Source organism: Enhydra lutris, unplaced genomic scaffold, assembly GCF_002288905.1.
Source record: "Enhydra lutris kenyoni isolate GAN:26980312 unplaced genomic scaffold, ASM228890v2 scaffoldscaffold45, whole genome shotgun sequence".
NCBI lineage: Eukaryota > Metazoa > Chordata > Mammalia > Carnivora > Mustelidae > Enhydra > Enhydra lutris.
Window position 1 is genome coordinate 13,774,240 of NW_019154129.1, and position 22,529 is coordinate 13,796,768.

The 22,529-nt window shown below is 53.6% G+C and overlaps 1 protein-coding gene across 2 annotated transcripts in view; it reads right to left on the bottom strand.

The window, feature by feature from the left end:
• The window catches only part of LOC111156293 (3-phosphoinositide dependent protein kinase 1), a 74,655-nt gene that overhangs the window by 19,084 nt on the left and 33,042 nt on the right, over window positions 1–22,529 (bottom strand). For both annotated transcript variants that reach the window (XM_022517072.1, XM_022517073.1), the window contains exons 3-9: window positions 20,686–20,728; window positions 20,296–20,433; window positions 15,846–15,990; window positions 14,834–14,931; window positions 4,549–4,624; window positions 766–834; window positions 465–561 (exon numbers count right to left, since the gene is read on the bottom strand). In XM_022517072.1, coding sequence (XP_022372780.1) covers window positions 465–561; window positions 766–834; window positions 4,549–4,624; window positions 14,834–14,931; window positions 15,846–15,990; window positions 20,296–20,433; window positions 20,686–20,728 — 666 coding nt within the window. The remainder of the gene's footprint in view (window positions 1–464; window positions 562–765; window positions 835–4,548; window positions 4,625–14,833; window positions 14,932–15,845; window positions 15,991–20,295; window positions 20,434–20,685; window positions 20,729–22,529) is intronic.

The following is a 22,529-nucleotide window of genomic DNA, read 5'->3' on the forward strand; positions in this document are numbered from 1 at the left end:
GTCGGGGAAGGGGCTCTGCGGCTGCTCAGCACAGACGAACACGGCTTTCCTGAGCACACGCCTGCCTTGTCCGTAGCACCCGGGTGACCCTTCAAGCCCCCTGCAGCAGACGCTATGGCCGACGGCCAGAAATGTCACCGTGCAGGGTCTACAGCCACCTGCACTGTGACACGCCCAGCCGCTCCAGCAACCAGTAACTTAAAATGCTCTGCGTGCTGACGGACAAGTGCGAAGCGACACAAAGACTTCCTGTCCTGCTAAGCCAAGAATCGGGCATCTGGAAACTGAGAAGGACTTACAGAGATGAGACAGACGACGCCAATCTACCCACACTCGCTATCAACCCGAAGACACCCTTCGGTTAAACACAGGAGCCTCCAGGAAAGCTGCTCTGACCACAGGTTCAGAGGGACTCAGCGTGTGTCTGTCCGATCAGAGTGCAGGAGAAAATTCAGAATATTTACCAAAAGTTTTTCCACAAGGTCTCTTGCCTTAGGGAAGAATTTTTCAGGGAAGTCGTATTCCAACTTAATGATCTTCTGAAATATAAGATACTCATTTCTGTAAAACAAGAAAAGTCATCACTTTGACAGAGTGCACGAACCTCCCCAACACAGAGCTTTAACATTCCTGGCCCAGCAGTCACCCTCTCTCCCTGCAGAAGCCCCGGAACCCTGGCCCAGCCCTGGCCCAGCCCCAGGGGCTGCCCCCTCCCACCTCTGTTGCATCTGCTGCGATGGGCTCGGGGGCGGTGGGTGGGCTTACCCCGCTCGAAAAGGCGGCAGTCCGGCCACAAGCTGGTATATTATACATCCGAGAGCCCAAAGGTCTGAACTTTAAGGGAGAGAAAAAAGAGAAAAGAATGACATTTGTAAAATTTCCGTGACAAGCACAGTTCACTTCTGACCACCCCGTTTCAGCCTCTGATCTACTTCTGTCCTTTAAAACCAGGTCAATGTGAGGCTGGGAAGCTGCTTGGGGTCCTTCTGGAGGGGGGCCCCCTGGGGACCTGGACTCCGAGGATCCCAGGCACAGCAGGCACCATGGGGCCAGGCCGTGCAGCCATTCCCACAGACCCGCCACTGCCCGTGGGGGAACCCAGCTTCCTCACAGGGCCCAGGTGGACCTGAAGAGGCAGCAGAGGTCACTCCTGACTAAAGAAACATGGACAGTGACAGAGAAGCCTTCTTCCAGCGCGGGGAGGCGGGTAGCGGTACTGGTGAGGTGGCCTTGGCACGCACTGCAGGCGGGTAGAGCGAGGAACCAACTTCCATCCTCTCACATCTCCAGTGTTTCCCCCCAGGCCACAGATGCAAGCCAGGGGCCGAAGGAGACAATCCATACGAGGTGCACAAAGCAAGCTTTAACTCTGTCCCTTCTTGGACTCATGAAAATCCCTACTCCTCCTTTATAAACACTTTAATTCCACATTTTACAAGAAATAGTTCTAAACTTCCCTAAGTTGTTTCCAGAACCAGCTGGCAGGGACCCTGGAGGGGGTGCTCTCCTCACCCGTGATGCCGCCACTCCCTTCCCACCCCACCCTGTTCTCGCGCGCCCCTTGGCGCCCCTCAACGCCCTCTCAGAGCTCACAGCTGACACCGACCTTGCCTATCTGGTTTCCTCGGGACGTCTTTCATTCTATCCCCAGCTCAGCACTACAAAGGCATCGAGACACAACTCCTCCCGCCCCATCAGCTGCCTTCCCCGAGCCCCCAGTGTGCGAGGACACAACCAGCTTCTGGAAAAGGCCACAGCCTGGACCTCAGGAGATGAGACCGTAGGGCGCAGGTGGAAAGACCCGGCCAGCTACGGTGCCGAAGGACACGTGACACAGGTTAGAACATAAAACAGATCAGAAATCTGAGGCATGACATACAAGTGGAGTGAGGGGCACTCAGAAAACAAATCTACATTCTACCCAATAACTAGTTTTATACTCGGTTTTCTCTACTGTCTAGTTAAAACGGGGAGCCACACAAGACAGACACCAACAGAAAAGCCTTGGCCCTTGGGAGTGGCAGCGGCCGGAGACTAGGCGGCAGGCTATGGGGGGGCTGCCGTCTCCAGAAAACAGGACTGTCGGCACAGCCAGGCCCTGGGCTCCGCTCGCCGTGTGCATTATCTCAGTGTCTACCACCAGCAGCTCTCCTACCATTTAAGATGGTTTGTTAATACAATAAACCCTGAAGAGGGAAGCTGCTGTAACATTTCTGGAAAGCAGTATGTATCAAGGAGTTTTTAAAAAATTTATTTATTTGACAGAGATCACAAGTAGGCAGAGAGGCAGGCAGAAAGGGAGAAGGAAGCAGGCCCCCTGCTGAGCAGAGAGCCCGATGCAGGGCTCGATCCCAGGACCCTGAGATCATGACCTGAGCCGAAGGCAGAGGCTTAACCCACTGAGCCACCCAGGCGCCCCCCAAGGATTTTTTAAATGCTAAGTTAGACCAAGTCATTCCTCTTCCTGCAATCCAAGCAGAGGACCGTGAGGCAGCCCCAGCAGACGGGACAGGCATGGGCACCCTTCCATGTTGGGGCCCGGCATGTGCTGCACGTGGCAGTCAAGCCAGATTGTGCGACGGAAAGGAAAAGCACCTGGGGGCCAAGAGTTAAGGAAGAGCTCAATGGACTACAGTAAATCCACGTGCTCGAAGGGCACAGGTGTCACAGATGTCTACACATGACCTCAGGGACACGGAGAGATGCTGGTGCCATGACCCCAGGGAACAGGCTCAAGCTGAAGGGTCACATGAACCTGCAGAAGTACGCAACTGGAAAGACACGCCAGGTCACTATCTGGCGTCCGTCAGCAGGCGGGAGACGCCAAGTGTTTCTTGCTCTTTTACCTTCCATGTTTTCTAAGCGTTCTTTATAAAACACAGGTGTCACTTTTAGAATCAGAAAAGAAATCTTAACTATTTTTGAATAAATATCATAACTTAAAACATTTAAAAGTGTAAGAAGATACGCAATGAGGTCTCCCTCACAGAACTATCTCCACAGGGCCACTGTCCCCACTTCTGGTGCACCCACCCAAGAGAATTTCAATGACGGACAAGTCAATGTGGGGTAGACATTCTCTTTCCAGTTTTCACACAGAAGGCGGTGGCCACTCTGTGTCTTCCTAGCTCACTCAGTAGAGCCCCCATCGGTGCTACAGGGCTGCTTTATGCTAAAAAACCCAAATCGAGGGAAAGCTAGCCCTTAGGCAGCCATGAGATAAGCTTCAAGAATCTGGGCCACAGCACCCACCACCCAGAGCAGGGTTTCCCAGCCTTGGCTCTACGGACCCTCAGGGCCGATTCACTCCTGCTGCGGAGGCGCATCTGCTTCTCACCACGCCGAGCAGGGTCCCCGGCTTCCACCTGCTGGTCAGCAACAGCACTCCCCTTCCCACCCCTGCCAAGTGGTGACAGCAGAAGCGTCCAGACAGGGCCCCATGTGCCCCGCTGAGAAGCCCCGCCCTACAACTACGTCTGGCCCATGGTAAGAGTTCCCAATCTGTTGAGTGAGTAAGAGTAAAAAACAAAAACAAAGAACCCAGAGACCGCTAAGTGGCCCAGCCACCTTCATGGGCTCCCTATGGCTCTAGCCCCCGGAGAGTCGTTAAAAAGTGGTCACACTCAGCAACAGAGCCACCCCAGAACCACTCAGTCCTCTGCTGCCTCTGGCAGGGCTCTGTCTCTCAGGACAGCGGGTCCTTGCAGCCGGTCAGTTGCAAGGTGTCAAAGTGTCAGTACAGGACACTGACCATGTAGCCCTCCGGCAGCCCGAGGGAGCCCCCACCCCGCGCCCCAGCAGCAAAGAGCCAGGGGGAAGCTCCAGCCGCAGAACCTGTCCTCTGAGACGGCTCTCCACACTGAGACCCCAGACCCTACTGCCCCCTCTCTGTCCTCTGCCTGCCTCCGGCCCACACGAGGCCGCTCTCCCAACTTCTCCCTGCTCCTAGCCATCGGCTGCCCCACCCCCTTCTCCCCCGCTGTCCCGCTGACTCTTCACTCTCCAGACCTCTTTCTGTGAGCAGAACCTCACCCATGCACCTCTCATTTTCAAGACTCAGGCCCTCAGCCCAGGCCTGTGCCAGTTCTAAGGACTGGGTAGGGATAGCTCGCACTGGCTGGGCCCTGGCAGTGAAATCAGCTCCAACCCTCCCACACGGGCTGCCTTCCCGGCCTCTCCCCACACTCCGAGGAGCCCGGTTTGCTTGAGCTGACCTGTCACCTGCCACCGCCAGGGAGCACCAGCCTGAGGCAGCGCTCAGGATCCCGGGGCTCAGGGACACGGCAATGACTACAGACCTCTTGGCCACACGTCTCCCCCACTGAATAGCTGCTCCTAAAGGAACAAGATCAAATCTCAAAGCATCAAGCCGCAGTAGCCCCAGAAAGTGTAACAAAGAACAACAGAGCAGCACACGGGTTATCCGAGAAAGATACTGACAAAGGTCCCAAGAGGCACTCTCGTAACTGTTAACTGTACATGAAAAAACAGACGTAACAGCTACTGTGGAGAACAGAAAATAGTCTGGATCAAGTGAAAGCAAGTTACCTTTTACAGGCCGACTTCTCGGTGAGCAGCTCTGGAGACACATACTGGGCTGTTCCTACAAACGAGTTGGCCCTGGCTGATGAGAAGAGGAGAAAGGGAGGACAGTCACACACCGAGACAAGCATTCCGCAGCGCTGCACTGCGGGCACTCACCCACCGGGACGTCCCGGCTCACTGGCAGGACTGCAGCTCTGGGGCACAGCACGAGTCCCCTGGAATCGGACTGTGCACTCCCGAGCCCCTCCCCGGTCCAGGGCCCTCCCCTCAAACCCCCTTTCTTGGGGCTCTCTCCTCCAAGAGCTGACTCAAAGGTCACCCGCTCTGTGACACCAGCCCAGACGGCCAGGGCAGTCCCTCCAAGCCCCCCCCCCGCCGCGCAGACACACCAGAGAGGCATTGGCCCTGCCTCCCGTTACCTGGGAGCATCTTGAAGACAGGTGGCTGGTCTATCTGGTTCACTATTGCACCTGTGGTGCCTAAAACAACCCCAGACACACAGCAGGCACAGATGGGACACGTGCAGATGTGGGAACAGACCTGACCCCCTGAAGGCTACGCGTCCCTAACAGAGCCCATGGAGGTTAGGGGTGCTGATGGGAGTGAGACCCAGGAGCTCCAGCCAGGGAACCTTCTCCACACCCGCTGCTTCCAGTATGGGGTTGGGGAACACCAGGTCTGCCAAGCTCGACCCACAGACCCCCAGGGTCAGTGACAGCAAGAGCCTCTGGACCTGTCCGTCACACAACAGATGACGCAACACCACCTGAGCCATCCCAGCGCATTGGGTGTCCTCTGACATAGGGGACAGTAAAGCTATTCTGCCTTTCCCTGTCACCAACAGACACAGAACCGGGGTTTCCATGGGACTGCTGCTCACTGTGTGAGCGTGTGTGAAATGCTGTGTCACCTCCGACACCCCCGGGAGACGCCCCCCATCACTTGCCATGACCTGCCATGCACAGTCTCCCACCCCAGCCCCACGTGAACAGCACCCTGCGCACGCACGGAACAGCTGTGGGCAAGGCCCTGGCCCTGCTCGGACAGGACCCCGGAGGAGACTACCTTTCCCAGCAGCAGGGTCCGGCTCGGCTCTGTCTCCTGTCCAGCACCCCGTGGCAGACGGGAGACCGAACCGCAGATTAACATCATTTTGCTCCAGGCAAACAAGACCCGTGACTGAGCCTGACCCTCTCACAGATCAAATGGTCTTTCTTCTCAGTATCTTTAATAATCCCTGCTAGAAAGTATTTGTCCCCGAGGACACACTTTCCTGAACCGACCTGAGAAGTGAAACGTCACAGCAGCACACCTACCAGCGAACAGCCTCCAGCCCTCCGGGCCACGGCCGAAGCCAGGGACACAGGAGGCAGCAACCAGCCGCACGCAGGGCCCCGCCAGGTGGGCTCACTGACAAGTGTCCGAGCTTCTCTACTCAGGGCTCTCAGCGGGGCACAAACAGGCCCCCGGGGGACATCTGGCAATGCCGGGAGACATTTCCCACTGCCACAGCAGGGACACGAGGGAGCTCAGGTCACCTCGTGGACAGACCCCACAGGCTACAGACAGCAGGAGCACCCCAGCGCCACACGTCCCCAGGCCCTGGGTGGCCTCTGTGCAGCCTCCCTGGGACGGGGCTCTCCCACCCTCTGGAGGCACAGCCGCAAACAGAACAGGTGGAGCCAGCCCCGTTCTGGGACGTTCTGGAGGACGGGGAGCTGGGGAAGGGAGAAGAGCCGAACGTCCCTTCATTGTCCCTGCTCGGCTGTGTGTCTGCTGAGTCGGGGGAAGCAACCTTCTCCTCCTGCACTGACTGGAGGCTCTGAACTGGACACCTCAGCCTGGTGCTGACAGAGGAATGACTTGAGGTTACAGCTACCTGGGACAAACACAACAGACCCATGTTTGGTCGGTCTGCAAAATTCTTGACCGTATACAGCTATAAATAGCACAACATCTGAATTAAAATGCAAACGGAAACCAGGGCGCCCGGCCACAGCAATGCGGCACACAGCGTCTGGGCTGAGAGGCCACCGCATCCCCGCTCACCACCCCTGTGGAGGCCTTGAAGTGCGGGGGCTCGCCGTGGGGGAGACTCCCTGACTGCCGTCCGAGGCCTCTGAGGCAGATGCCCAGGAGAAGACATAGACGGAGCCAGTGTACTCGCTCTTCCCCACGTGTCCCCAGACGTGGTCTCTGTCTTCGTCAGCGCTCCAAGGGGCGATCCTGGGTACTGGGGCCCTGGGGTCAGCGGGAGCCCCCAGGGGAAGGCAGGGGAGAGCCACGGGCGCTACCCTTCCTGCCTCACACCATGCCACACCTCTCTCCCACCACGATGCCCCCACCTGCCCCGAGCTCGAGAGGCTCACAGTCCCCCTGTGGGGATCCAGCCCTGTTGCCTCCTCAGCCCTGCTATCCTCAACTCTCCCCTCAGCCAATCAGTCTCCCGCGCAGACTGCGGCTGCATCTGTGTCCTGCCAGGACCCTGAGCGACACTGCCAGGAACACTGAGGTGACTGAGAAGAGGAAAAAAGAACCCGAGAGCCAAAACCAAATGAAACTGTTCAATGATGCAATGAATCGAAGAAATGCAAATGAAAACAGCGAAGGTAAAAAAGGAAATACACACCGTCGGCAAGGATGTGAGAGGACACGCACACCCAGTGCTACCGGTGGGAATATGGAAGGGTGTCGTTTTCAGGGGAGCAATTTTACAAAAAGCACCAAAATCCACAGAGAACAAACTTGCCCTCTCAGCCAGCAGCTCGACTCCTGACATCTCGTCCTCAAGGACAGATCCAGCACAGGCAGGAGACGACACGGACCCTGGGAGCCCCGCTCGGTAATTCACAGCCTCCACTGGGCGTCCATTCTGCACAGGAAGCATGCGCTGCTTCCGCAATTTGTTTTTTTTTTTTTTTTAAAGATTTTATTTATTTACCCGAGAGAGAACAAGAGCGCGCGAGAGCACAGAAGGTGAGGGAGAAGCAAACTTCCTGCTGATCAAGGAGCCCCACATGGGGCTCGATTCCAGAATCCTGGGATCACGACCTGAGCCGAGGGCAGACGCCCAACTGAGCCACCCAGGCACCCCTGAGATTCGTTTTTTTAGTGCTATTATTAAAAAGTTCTAAAACTGTATTTTTGTATGGAAAGATTTGTGTGCATAATTAAATAAGTAATTCGTAAGTAAATAAATAATTCAATAATTTTGCCTTTAAATAGCTACACGATGCACCAAATAAAGTCTAAAAGACATACACCGTTCCCGCCCCAGCCGTGGGGCTTTAAACAGTGAATCAGGATGTTATTAGGGCTGCTTGGCAGCTGCAGGCTTTCTGGGCCTGGCATGGCTTGTCTCCCATGACACCTGCTGCTTCCTCTCCCCCAGGAGCCCATGCACACCTTCGTAGAGGTGGGACTCCAAGTCCCCAGGGAGGTATGAAGCCCACCCCGAGGAGGAGCTCTCTTGTTAGTCATGAGATGAAAGACTCCTCTGGCGTGTGGAAGAGAAGAGGACTACCCTCAGAGTGATGTTCTAGAAGCATAAAACATGCAGGATGAGACAAAGGACGAAAATACCAAAATATTAAAGCAGTGACTGTGAGATGTAACAGTACGTGATTTTCTTTATCGATATAACAACGAGATCTGGCAGGTCTAACAGAATTCTGAAGCCGGAATGGGCACATGTACCAGATCAAGAAACTGACAGCCGAAGGGGCGCGTGGGGGGTGCAGTTGGCTGACTGTGCTCCAGCTCCTGGTTTCAGCTCAGGTCATGATCTCGGGGTCGTGGGATGGGCTCAGCGGGGAGGCCGCTGGAGACTCTCCCTCCCTCCGTTCCTCCCCCAACTTATGGGCGCTCTTTCTAGAATAAATAAATAAATCTTAAAACAAACCAACGAACAGGAACCCGTGACAACTCTAAAGGAACAGAGGGACGCGTGTGACTGCCCCGGATGAGCGCAGGCACTTGTTGCCCACCTTCACAGTCAAAGAAACGTTTTATTTCACTGAAAGTTTGGGGAAAACATGCAACTTTTTCCTCTCAGCTTCACGGACAGCCGACTTCTATGCATGACAACTAGGGTAAGAGCCATAGAGAGCACCAGAAATGCAGAGACAACCTAGTTCCCTGCCCCCAGGCTCAGAGATGAACCGAAGGCCAAACTGCTCTACCAGTTAGAAAACCAGGCCTACAACCCACCACTGGCTGAAACGCTGCCGTTTCCATGCCACTGACCCACTGGAAGCAGGCCACAGGGTGAGGGTAAGGAAGAGGGTCTCGGGCTGGGCTGCTGTGTGCACCCTGAAAGTGAGTCAAAGTAACTGACCAGCATCCTCGGCCGTGGAACACTCCGGCCACCGCCCCGGACTCAAAAGTGCCAGTGACGAAGAAGAGACCTCAAGCGATGTTCCTGCGGTCAGAGAACACCTACACTCTCTTCAAAGCTGGCGGCGCAGACTGCTGGTCTCTTACCCGTACGCCCACAAGTGAAGCCCAGCAAACGCACTCCTCAAGTGGGCCGCGCTCTTGACCAAAGATGAGCGAACTGAGTACGGCAACATGTGAGAAGAAGTCTGCACCGCCACCAAGTGGCATTTATCCCGGGAGCACAAGAGTGGTTCAACGTATAAAAATCAGTCAGTATACTATGTGTCATCAGCATAAAGGGAAAAAACACACGATCATCTCAACAGACTCAGAAAAACGATCTAACGAACATCTAACACTCCTTCACGACAAGAAGACGTCACAGAGTAGGAACAGAAAGAACCTCCTCAGCCTGATCAGGGCGTCCAGGAAAACCCCACGGCGAGCGTCCCACTCGACGATGAGAGATGGAAGCCTCTCCCCTCAGATCAGGAACACGACAAGGACACCTGCCCGGGCCCCGCCTGCTCCATATGGTCCTGGAGCTCCGACCACGGCAGGGAGGCAAGGGGAGATAACAGGCATCCAGAGCAGAAAGGAAAAAATGAAACCGTCTTAAATCACAGATGACTTGATCTTACACAAAGTTTTGAGGAATTCATTAAAAAACGATCACAGCTAAGAACGAAGTCCTGCCAGGCTATAGGACACAAGATCAGGACACAAAAGTCAAGTGTGTTTCGGTATACTTGCCGTGGATAATCAAAAATGAAATTCAGAAAACAATTCCGCTTACAAGAGCCTCAAAAATAAAATACTTAAGAATTTCCTAAAAACAGTGCAGAGCTTGTAGGCTGAAAACTATCAGAGGTTCTTGAAAGAAATGACAAGACCTGAATAAAAAGACCCCCTATGCCGAGGGACCAGAGGACTTAGTACTGCTGTGATGGTGACAGCCCCAGACAGCTCTCCCACATTCCCACCCCCATTGCGGGCCTTCACTCAGCACAAGGCTCCAAGGCCCAGCAACACCGCAGGGAGTACCAGAATGCCACTCCGTCTAAAAACAACGTTCCCCGGTAAGGACCGACCACATTCTGTTTACCCACTTGCATGATCACCTGACGGACACGAGTTGTCTCCACATTCTGGCTATCAGACAGAAGCAGCTCTCAACAGTCCTGTACACCTTTTCTCCATAAACATGCTCTCCGCTCTCTTGGGTGCGCGCCAGGGAGTACGACTGCTCAGTTACACGCTAACTGTGGCTAACTGCCACCTGACTTCCAGAGGGACTGCACCATTTCACACTCCCACCTACAGGACACGAGGGCTTGGGTTCCTCCACACCATGCTAAGGTCTGTCATCACTGTTGGTCGCTGTGATCACAGCCGTTCTAGAAGCAGTGGTTCAGTGTGCTCTTGATCTGCATTTCCCCAACGACCTTGAACATCTTTTCATGTATTTACTGGCATTTGTCTGTCTTCTTTGGAGAAACATCCATTCAAACCCTGTGCCCACTTTTAAATTTTTATTTCGTTTTATTTCTTAAGTTATGAAATTTCCTAAGTCCCTTAAGATACATGATTTGGCAATATTTTTTTCACTTTCTCAACGGTAACACAGCACAGAAGTTTCCCAACTGGACGCAACTATTTCTCTTCTGTCGCTCATGCCTCAGATGGCGTATCTAAGAACCACTCCCCGCCGACCCCGAGGTCATGGAGCTTTACACCTACGCTTCCTTTCAAGAGTTTCAGTTTCTGCATTCTATATTCACATTTCTGCTCTACCCAAGTTCAACTTCAGAATTAGCTTTTGCATGTATGGTGTGAGGAAGGGGTAAATCATGTTTTTGAAGAACTGGTCAACGCTGAAGGATGACAGCGAACCAGTTCAAGGCTGTCGCAAGTGGCAAATAAAGGGGAAAGGAAAGCAAGCACTTATCCTGTTTTGTCTCTGTAGTTAATACCACCATAGCTAACCAAACAGTTACTATGGGGAAGTTGTTCTTTAAAGAATTCCAGCCCAAGAATGAAAGAATTAGACTGTGATCATTCTGCATTCTCTAGAGAATTAATGGATCTAGGCCATTATGGCTAAAAAGGGCTGCTGACATCACAGGGAGAGATGACAGGGTGTTATGAGTGTCCTAATGGAGAACACACCCCAGCCTCCGGTTGTGGGAGGACAGAATCTGCATGTGATCAAGGGCCCAGATCCAACTTCCCATTTCCAGCACACAGACGGGACAGGAGCATTGTTACAGGACTCCGCAGAGATGCAATCAGGAAACTCTGTAAGACAAACGACCTGGTTTCTTCAACAGACTACAAGGGAAAAAATGAAGAATGAAAAAGAAATTTAAGAAACAAATTAGCTAGGCCCACTGTGGAGCTTTATTTAAATCCTGATTCAAGCAGACAACCACCAAAAAATCCTGATGTAGAATTATGACACCTGGAAATTTAACACAGTATTCTGGGATATAAAACAAATACTGTAGTTTCTCATTATGAAAATGGTTTGCTGTTCCAGTTATATATATATATTACACACATATGTGTGTCTGTGTGTGTGTGTTGTGTGTGTGTATATATATATATATATATTTTATTATTATTTTTTTTTTTTTAATTTGACAGAGAGAGAGACAGTGAGAGAGGGAACACAAGCGGGGGAGATGGAGAGGGAGAAGCAGGCTTCCCGCCTAGCAAGAAGCCCAATGCGGGACTCGATCTCAGAACCCCAGGATCATGTTTAAGTGGGTTAAATGATCATGATCGGTGGGTTAAGGCAGAGGCTTAACCCACTGAGCCGCCCAGCCACCCCTGCAGTTATACTTTTTAAAAGAAACTTTATAGGGGCACCTGGGCGGCTCAGTGGGTTAAACCTCTGCCTTCAGCTCAGGTCATGGTCTCAGGGTCCTGGGATCGAGCCCTGCATCGGGCTCTCTGCTCAGCAGGGAGCCTGCTTCCCCTTCTCTCTCTGCCTGCTGCTCTGCCTATTTGTGATCTCTGCCAAATAAATAAATAAAAATCTTAAAAAAAAAAAAAAAAGAAACTTTATACTTTAGTGATAAATACTAAAATATTTACTGGGAAAACTGATTGATGGTGGAAATCAGGTCAAAAGCATGGTCTGAATTTTACAAAAAGCAACTACTCTCATGTATCACAACTATGACTAAATAAACACCAATACTGAGAAGACCAGAGTAAACCATTTCTCGATATAAAGAGCTGTACCTGGGGGTCTAAGTATAAGAACTTGACTCTGTGCTCCAACATGTGAACTTGGCTTTGGGGTGGGTGGAGATACCCTGCTCATGCCACACTGGGGGCAAGGCAGAGGTGCTTGGCCAGGGTCCAAAGTCCACAGCACAAGCCAGGGGTAGTCAATACTGGTCTGAGGGTCTGGAAGATGGCCATCCATGGAAGGTACAGCTGGAGTGAGTGACAGAAGTGACTTCAGCCTCACAGTCTCCCCCCCCCCCCGCCCCTCACGGCCCCTCTCCCGTCACCTGCCAGCCCTCCCCTCCTGTTTAGTGAATGGAACCTCCACATCTGGCTGCATACCAGAAAGGTCCCCACGGCTCAAGAGACATGTTTCTAGACACAAACCCTAAGTCTGAACCTCTGTGGCATCCTAAGCTTCCCAAGCCTCTTACAAAGAGGGCAAAGACCAGGGCCACAGCCACAGACAAGGGGCTTACTGGCTTACTCTGCGTGATTAAGCTGTCCCCACTCGGGGACAGGTCTGGGACCCTTGTTAGGGTAGGTTAGAAGTCAAAGTCCTCTGTGCCAGGAAGTCCTCCTCAGTCTCACATACCCTCTTCCACAGCTGGCTGCTGTCTCCTGTCTCTGCCTCTTACAACCACAGGGCCACGCGGCTCCACAGGAAGCAGTGAGAGACACAGGCACAACCTGTGTCTGTCTGGGAGACAGGCAGCCGCCTCTCGCAGGAGGGCGCAGGAAGCGCATGTGCACAGCGCCGCTGCGGAGCCTGGGCCGCGCTCCCGCCGACACCCGCTTTCTGCAAGCTCAAGATGTCTTCGGGGATCCATCTCTGCACCAAAGGTAAAAGCTAATGCAAGAATAAATTCTAAGATTCTGAACTACTTCAAACAGAAAGTGACAGCAAGTCACTATAATGAATCCCTCACGTAATTATACATGTTTTTCCCTCTTTCTCTAAGAAGGAAAAAAAAAGCCAACTCCTCCGTATATATGGGTTCTCCCTGGTTTACAGTGTAAGCACTTTCAGACGTCTCCTTCTAGAAAGATATGCAGCTGTATTTCACTATTTCACCAAGGCATTTACATTCTTCTATTTTCTAAACGACTACAAGGCAACAGGACTAGCCTGTGCCAAGTATCAGATTCTAAAGAGAATGCGAGGGGTGGGGGGAGCGGCCAGAGCGTGAGAGGACTGGCTTCTGAGGCTGACTGGGGGGGCCCACAGGAAGTCACACACAACATGACAAGAACAGGACCACTTCACCTGGGTCACAGGCAACACTTACGGCTACGGGTTACACCATATCCACCAAAACTCGGCTGCCGGCCACTTCGACGTGACTCTGCAGTAGGAACGAGTCCAACCGATCAAGGTTTCGGGGCATCTCACGAGTGCCCACAGGACACTTATGAGGAAAGGGAGCCGCAAAAGGCGGGCGAGTGGCACCAGGACTGAAATTTGTTGAGAAATAAGCGTGTCTTCCTTGATGGCAAGTTTTGTTTTGGCCCCCAAGGGGTGGTGCCCTAGGACTCCCAGAGAAGTGCCCAAATCCCAGACGTCGTCTTGGCGACTCAGTGAGTGTCTGCACAACAGGAAGGCACCAACTGAGTCCTCACACCAATACCGCGAGTGAAAACACGGGGCTGCGAGAGCACCCAGGAAGCAAAGATAAGGCGCGCTGCTGAGAACGCAGAGGCCCAGCCAGGTGCGGCCAGAGGAGGGGACCCCGGGCACCAGCCTGCCAGCTGCCCTGGGAGCGCACGCTCCCTAAAGAGGCCTCCGTTCAACCTGAGGCAGAGCAGGCCTGCCGGGCTGAGCTAGAGGGCTCTCCCACTGGCGCGTGGGGCTCACGGCTCCCCTCTTCCACAGGAGGGCAGCTCGAGCGAGCTGGGTGCTTCCACCAGAAAGCCCAGTCCTCCTCATGGGTCCCCACAGGCCCTGGCAGAGGCGAGCACGTTGCCCAGCCCCTCGGGCCAGGCTCAGAGTAGCTCTGTCGGGGACACTTGTCCTGACTCGAGGTTCATTTTCAAGGTCCCTTATTAATTTCAAGGTCCCGGCTGGCTAGCCAGGACACCCCAAGTCACTCTTGTGGCCCACTTTACTGTTAGTCACTCCTCAGGCGATGGAGCGGTCATGATGCATAAACCAACAACAGGAATTGCCCTAAGGGAACAGTAATAAGGAGGGTTTGTAATTATAAACGTGCACCTGAGGAGGTTAGACATCAGCCCCCACGTGTTCTGGGACTTCACAGAACCTCACTCTGACCAGCGTGCCGGATCAACTACACTGAGGAGATGGGGAGACAGAGGGGGCTGACGGCGGGCACCGGGATACAGGGCAGTGCTCTCCCCGTTACAACCGACAGTCCCAACGCAGAGGGCTGGGAGCGGACTCCATTGACCCCACACTCCCGCAAAGAACACCAGGAACGCATGTGGCACCTGGCATCCCTCCACCCGGCAGACCAGGCGCCCACTGCCCAGGCCTTCAGGCAGAGCCTCCACGAAGCCAGGGCCTGCCCCTGTGAAGGCTTAAGTGTGTACAACAGCAGGGGTGTGGCGAACACGTCACCGACGGTGAATACAATGCCATTCGACGCATTTCTGAGAAGCTGTTTTTGATCTGGAACACTGAGCTGGGACGTCTGGGAAGAGGGCGCTCACACACCTTGTTTACTCTCTGGGGATAGCACTTTCGCTGTTCCAAAATCCGTGATCTGGATGTGCATGTCCTCATTCAACAAAATGTTTTCTGGCTTCAGGTCCCTGTGAAAGCAGATTTGGTCCATCTGAGATGAAATATTTCAATAGCAATGTTATCACAAACACTAAATTTGCTGAAAACAAATGAACTGATTAAATACTTCTAATCTTGATGGACTAACAACCAAGAATGAGAGTCTACAAAGTTCACACCGAGCAAATACCAGCTGCATCTAATCGGTACGTTCCCACCACGTCACTTCAGAAATGCATCTGTCATTTTCAATACGCTTTTTGGTAAAACTGTATTCCATCATTTTTAACCCATAAAAGGCAGATCTTGGGAACCTACTGTGGTCAGGTAATCATTTCACAATATATATAAATTAGACACCACGTTGTACACCTTTGACTTACACAGTGATAAGTGTTCACTGTTTCTTGATAAAACCAGAAAACAGGATTAAAATATTAAATTTTGTGGGGTGCCTGGGTGGCTCAGTGGGCTAAAGCCTCTGTCTTCAGCTCAGGTCGTGATCCCAGGGTTCTGGAATTGAGCCCCACATCAGGCTCCCTGTTCAGCGGGGAGCCTGCTTCCCCCCCTCCTCTGCCTACTTGTCTGTCTGTCAAATAAATAAATATTTTAAAAAGTCTTAAAATGTTAAATTTTGTTATGTGTATTTTGCCACAAAAAACATCTGTAACAGGAACAAGAGAGCTCGTACGAACACTTTCGATTTGACAAAATCGGAGAGTCACAGAGATAGAGATCAGAAATGAGCACGCATGCAAGCTCCAAGGTGGGACGGACAGCACCAGTTGGGACGGCCGAGGGCGCCACCGGCTGCCAGCGTCACCCGGCACTGGGAGGCCCCGTAAGTCTCAGCACCAGGTGACGTCAGCTTCTCCTCAGTTCTTACCAGGAGGCCTCCCATCCCTCCAGGCACCCCCGCAGAGCTGAGCCAGAGGCCTGGTACCTGTGAATGATGCCCTTGCCATGCAAGTACTCCAGAGCTGACACCATCTCGGCCGTGTAAAACCGGGTGCATGTCTCATCGAATGAGCCAATTTTGCGAATGTATTTAAGTAGTTCTCCATTTTTGGCATAACTAAGACCAAAGTCTAAATGTTGCATCGTTAAGGAATAGTACAAAAGTCATTATTTTAAACTAATCTTACAGCCCCATAGGATTATTTTTAATTAATGAAAACTGAAGGTACCCATGTCCTGAGACAGCAGTCCCGCTTCAAGTCAGACCCTGTCGCGATCACACCCACAGCTGCTGGGGCTGATAGGACGCCCTGGCCCCAGCCCCAGGACCAGGACCCAGCATGGGTTTCTCCCAAGAACACTATGACACACACTCCACGGCCCAATTGCTCCTTCTGGACCCCACCCTCTCCAGAAGGTGACAGGCTCGGGGAAGTGAAGGCACTGGGGCAGAGTGGCCAGAGCCTGTGGCACACGTGCCTCTCGGCAGGCTTCAACAAGGAGAAGGGGGGCCCCACCCTAATTCAACCTCCAAACCTGCACCACGGTGGGCTCAGAGCATTTACTGAGCACCAACCGCATTCACAGTGTGCTAAGAGTTCATGCACGTAAAGGTTTCTCAAATGCAAGCTCCTGTCCAAGTGCGAAGTAACAAGTCTTGTAAGAGAACTGCCATTTTATTATCTTCTCGATTTCATCCACAGGAGAAACAGAGACGTTTTTCCCTTTCACACTGTGGTGTGATCTGCTTCCATTCTCCCTTCCCAGAAGGATTACAGGCGGGAACAGTAACAGAGCCCATACACCAGCTTCCTCTCAGAAGCTCCAAACATGTGCACCTATAAACGGAACCGTGCAGGCTGACTTCACAGCTCCCTAGCAGCCAGGGCCACAGCGACAGGAGTCCTCACTGCCCTAGCTAGTGGCTCTGAGAGCAGGAAGGGGTGGCCCACGCTCAAGGTTTTCACCAGAGCACTGTGGGCTCCCACCGAGGACAGTCTGATGCTGCAGGGCCATGAGGACAAGCCCAGGATGGAAGGGACCAGCGAGCAAAGCTGCCCAAACCTGTCCCTGATTCAGCCCCAAACATGGCCACCCACGCCCTTCCAACCAAGACAACAGGAACCTGAAGCAAGGAATGCAAAGGGTCCCGGCCAGACCCCTTCACAGCTCACCCTGCTGGCTCCTCTCCAGGGAAGGCTGGTGTCCATGGCCCCCTCGGCAGCGGCCCCACCCGGACTGGCCACGAGCCTGAGCACTCAGGAGCCTGCAGCAGACCCGAGAGGCTCGCCTCAGTGCAGGGACAGCGCCTCTCTGAGCTTCACGCGGTTTGCCCCTTATCTGACCGCTTCTGGAGTTCCTGTTTCCTGGGTGAAGGACACTTCTAGTTCTTCACTCAGCTTGAGGCTAAGGCAACCAAAGGTTCCGAACATAACAACTGTTGAGGGTCCTGGCTCCAAGCCCACGTTGTCTCCAACCACACACCTTCCTCATCCCCAGAAGTATTCTCTCGCACCTCCTGGGTCCGCCTCATACCCCAGAAAATTTCTCCCTCCCTTGGCACAGCCAGTGGCCCAGGACAGCAAGGAGGAAGCTGTTCTCTCCCAGGAAGTGGGTGAATTCCCCGAAGGATGAGCACAGACCAGGCCTGTGACAGAGCCCGGTAAGCTCAACGCCTGCGCTTGGCAAAGGGACCTGGCCCAGAGAGGTTAAGCAACTGACTCAAGGTCACGAAGCCAAGGAGGGACAGAACTGGAGCCCAGCCTCCTAAGGTTTAGAGCACTCCTCCTGTCCCTGAGCCGCAAGAAGGGACACACAATGATAAGCAGTCAGTCCAGGCGGCCTCACAGGTGAGAGAGACACTGAGCAGCCTCGAAGACGACTCTTCAGTGTCCTCCGGGGGCCACAAGCAGCGAAGGCAGAGTGTGGTGGGGACAGGGCTGATGCTGGAGCCAGGCAGAAGCACACGTTCTCTAACCCTGAACAAACCAGGCAGGACCCTCTGCCCTACATGCCCGTGGCTATGACACCCCTTGACTGCTCCCCCCCAAGGGTGGAACCACTGGGCAAAACCCACCACGGGTGCTTCCAGGACCTCCTCAGCTCTCTCTCCTGAAACTCTCTCCCCAGCCCGAAACAACCTATACAGGAGCCATTCCACAGGGCAGACCCAGGGCCCAGGTGCTTGGCCACTCCACAGCCCCCGGCCTAGCCGCCAAGCACCCCACGCTGGAAACCAACCAGCCCTGCGCCCCCGAAGTCTGTCCTCTCCACCCACGGGCAACACCCCGCCTCCTACATGCTAGTCTCTGTGTCGGGATGACTCGGGCTCAGGCCTCAGAACTTTTCCCTGTTGAGGGCCCGCCCTGCGGTGGCCGGCCAGCCTGCTGATGCCCCCCGCCCCCCGCCCCCAGCCCGCACGCTGCCCTGACCCCTGACCCAGCAGCAGTCAGCACCCACAGCCGCATCAAACGCCAACCCAGCAGCAGTCAGCACCCACAGCCTCATCAAACGCCAACCCAGCAGCAGTCAGCACCCACAGCCGTATCAAACGCCAACCCAGCAGCAGTCAGCACCCACAGACGCATCAAACGCCAACCCCACACACACCTCCAGCCTGGTCTCACCCTCGGTCTCTTCTGGCTCGCTCCCAGCACCCCCGGGCATCCCGGCCCGAGGGCCCACACCCAGGAGCCAGGCTGACTGCAATGCCCCTTGCCCAGCTTCCTCACAGGAGCCTTCAGGGTGGCACCAGCCACGATCACAGCAAATGGCTGCTCTGCTCTAGCACTCAGGGCTCCCAGCGCACTTAGAAGAAAATCCGTAACTCTTGTCAGGCCTCTAGGGGAGGAAAAGCTGGCCCCTGACCAGCTTTGTCACTCCACCAGCAAGCCAGCTTCTAGCCCTCGCTCTACCCAGGTCTCTGGCCGAAGTCCACGTCCCTGCAGACCACCAAGCTACGAGAGCAGCACTCTCCTTCACCCTCTTACCTGCCCTCACTGCCCTCGCTCCCCAAGTCTACTGCATGGGCACTGGCGATCTGGATGTGTCTAACTGCTCCTGGGTATGCAGACTCCATGACGGCCAAGCCTTCACCTTTTCACCAGCATACCCCCATGGCCTGGCACTCAGCAAGTACTTCTCAGTAAGTGAAAGGACAAATTGAGCCGACAGCTGAAGGAGCCAGAAAATGGTGCTGGGGCCGGGGCGGGAGGGGAAACAGGATGGAGCAAAGTTCTAAACAAGAAGAATCTGTGTAGAAAGAGGCAGGGGAAAGCCTGGGGGAGAGGGGGTGGATGGGCAAGCCAAGCCCTTACGGGGACCGGCTCTGTAGGAGTAGGGCACAAGCTGACGACACTAAGGGCAGGAGGGAAAGAATTAAGGGGTCGAGGCCTGAACAAGCCCTGAGGCAACCCCACGTGACAGCTGACCTCTCAGTGCAGCAGAAACCAGAAGAGCATCTATTGGAACTGGGGACAGAGTCATGGGGGCACAGAGGGGCTGGGCAAGTCCTGGTTGGGAAAAATGACAGGAAAGGGCTGTGAAACGAGGAGAAACTGGCTAGCTAGGCCATACGATGGGCAGGCCCTGGGACGAGCAAGATAACACAGTGTGGTCTACCCTGAAGACCAGGGTACCGTCTGCCCTGCTCCCTAAGCAAAGGTAAAAGAGGGGGAAAAAACACCGCTCCAGGGGTTAGTGGAGAAATCAGGGAGCAGAAGAGGCCCTCAGAAGAAGCAATCGGTGGTGTGTGACAGCCTTGCTGGAGAGCCAGAGGCACTGGGTGACCAGAGCCATGCACAGGCAGAGAGCAAACTGGGGTGGGAGCCACGGGGAGGACGGAGGGCAGGAAAGAGGGAGGGAGGCTGGATGGCCTGGGGAGGACAGCATTCTGGGTACTGTGGGAAAGACTCTGGACTCCTGTGGGTGGCTCCCTGGACTTCTCACTTGGGGGCTACGCCTGATAAAGCGGTCCCTTCCAAAGAGACCCCATACCCATGGGCCAAAGAGAGCAGAGAGGCGCCCTGGGCACCCAAGATCCTTTTTCCTCCCTCACTGCCCTGCTTTGAGAGGAGGACCTGACATCTGATGGATATCCCAAGGACACCAGTTAGAGGAAGAGGGAATGCCTCTGAATAAATGTCTAGCAGCCACAGGGTTAAAAATCCTAACAATCCTTTAGATTGTTTATGAACAAAAAAACCTCAAAAAGGCTTATGATGACTTCTTTTGAAGTAACATTCTACTTCAGTGAACACCAGCAATCCCAGGGGCTCCCAAAGCAAAGTGACGTGAATTCATCCACATTGAGAATATGCCACCCTGTCCTTTCCAGGAAAGAAACGACTTGTGAACATACACAGCGGAGCCACGACTCCAAAACCGTACGGGGTCACTGGTGTGACTTCAGAAGCCTCTGACTGTTCAAAGGATACATAGCTTTTCATCATCCTGAAATGTGAAGTAAAGTTTAACAAAGAACGGGTGATCCAGGCGTGACATCACGTCTCTCTCTCTGGTTACATACGGGACCTTGTTCTCTTTGATAATGTGACGTTTCTCTAGAATTTTAACTTAAAGTAAGAGAGAAGCAAGTTACTACGATTGATAATGGTTTAAGAAAATATACTAAAAACAAAACTCATCAAAGTAACTAATACAAATTAAAGTTTTTCACAAAACCTACCCATCGGGTTTGTGGTCTCTAAGACCACCAGCATCCCACCCCTGAAATCAGCACAGAGCCTCCAGGTGCTAGGAGGCCGGGCCGCCGGCACACGCCCTCACCTGTACCCTGGACGCGCAGCCCCGGGGTCAGTACTTACTAGCATATTCCCTTGAGGTTGCCAGTTCTCGGGCCAGGACAACCTGGTTTGGGAAGAAAAGAGGGAAAGAGAAGAGAAAAAACACTCAGTATAACCCGAGCGTCAACTCTCACGAGTTACCTTGAGGCTGACCACACAGGCTAACCTGTCCCCACCATTAAATTACATTTAAATATTTGAAATTACGTTAAAACATATTGGTCCTGTGCTAAAAATCTGGCTGGATATTAACGATGAAGTTACTGTGTTCTAATGAACAGCAAACGCACAGATCAATCAAGGGTCCTCAGAAGGCTTTCCGTCAGCTGCTGAGTTCCCACGGGGCAGTGACCTATGCATTCAGGAATATCCTGGACTAACGTCACCCCCACAAACAGGAGACAGAAACAGCAAATAATAGCCCAGATGGGTCCTGGGAACACCTTCAAAAAATAACTTTTAGAATATGCTCTCAGTTATGTTCACTGTGATAAGCTGCCCTGAATTTGGGCTTTTACAAAGAACTGTGACCACACATTTCAGTGGGCGCTGCACTCAGGGACGGTAAACACTGTCCCTGCTGTCAAGGGCCCAGGAAACCAAGGCCCATGAGGCCCACGGAGGTGCCTGCTGCACAGTGCGCCTCCCACCCAGGGTGCAATCCCACTCCTGGTGGGCTTTCTCGGCTGCACACCTAAGGCCTGTAGTCACACTCCACTTTGGGGACAGAGAGCCAACAGGGTACAGCACAACATGGAAAAGAGATTTCTACACAAGCAACCTTTGGGCACAAGTGGGCACCAATTTCCACAGGCCTGATGAGGCCCGTTGGCTGGGAAGCTGGGGCACCCGACCCACCACAGCCAGCTGAGGCGGATGGCGCCGGTCCCCCCCACCAGACACCTGCAGGAAGGATGGTCCGAAGATCAGAGTGCAGATGGAAACCTGTCCGAATCCTGGGGGAATCCCTGGGCCTCCCCTCAGGGAACACCTTCGGAGGCCAGACTCATCGCATTACAGAATTCTCCAACAGACTCACCAGAAGCGATCTGGGGAAAACACTGTGTGAAACGACCTGCAGTGATTAAGAAGAATGGGTTTGGATTGTATGTGCTCAAATGGAAAGATCTCAGAGATCTTGCCGAAGGAATGCACCTGCGTGGGCTGCTCTCAAGCACTGGGGCATGCGTTTATGAAATGTTAAGTTTCTTCACAGGAGCATGTGCTAGCTACAAGGAAGACAGAAAGAGGAAGAAAGAACTATCAGAAAGCACTAGTAATTAACGGGATCTTTTCTGAAGAAGGCACTTAGGAAATCTCTCTTGCTGTGTGAATTCAATATTTCACGTGCAGGTTTCCCTATGGGCACAGGGCAGGGAGTATCCCTCTTCCGGGGAACAAGGCATGACACATCCCTCTGTCACCGTGGGGCCAACAGCAGAGCTCATCTGGACGTCAACATCATCCCCAGGGAGCCAGGCAGCAGCAGGCTCGGCCTCCACACTCCCCGGGGCCAGGCTTGGCCAAGTGCAGATCCTGATCAGGCTGGGAACGGCCGCTTGTCCTCCCCCCTCCTCTAGAAATCTAATTTTAAGTGGTTTCTATTTCCGGAGCGATGAGGAAGACCCGAGGGTAGCACATATCATCTGAGGCCCAGAGCAGCGGGACTACATGCAGCACCAGGAAGGAGCCTGCAGCTCCCGGGGCTCCTCCCAGGCAACCGGCTTCGAAAGGCGCAGGGAGACAAGCATCACAGCTGGGCCCTTCCAACATCAGGACTGCATCATCCAGAATGGACAGGGCCTACTTTTACCTGCTGTGCAGACCCACAGACAAGGGGGAGTTTCATAAGTAAGTCCACATTC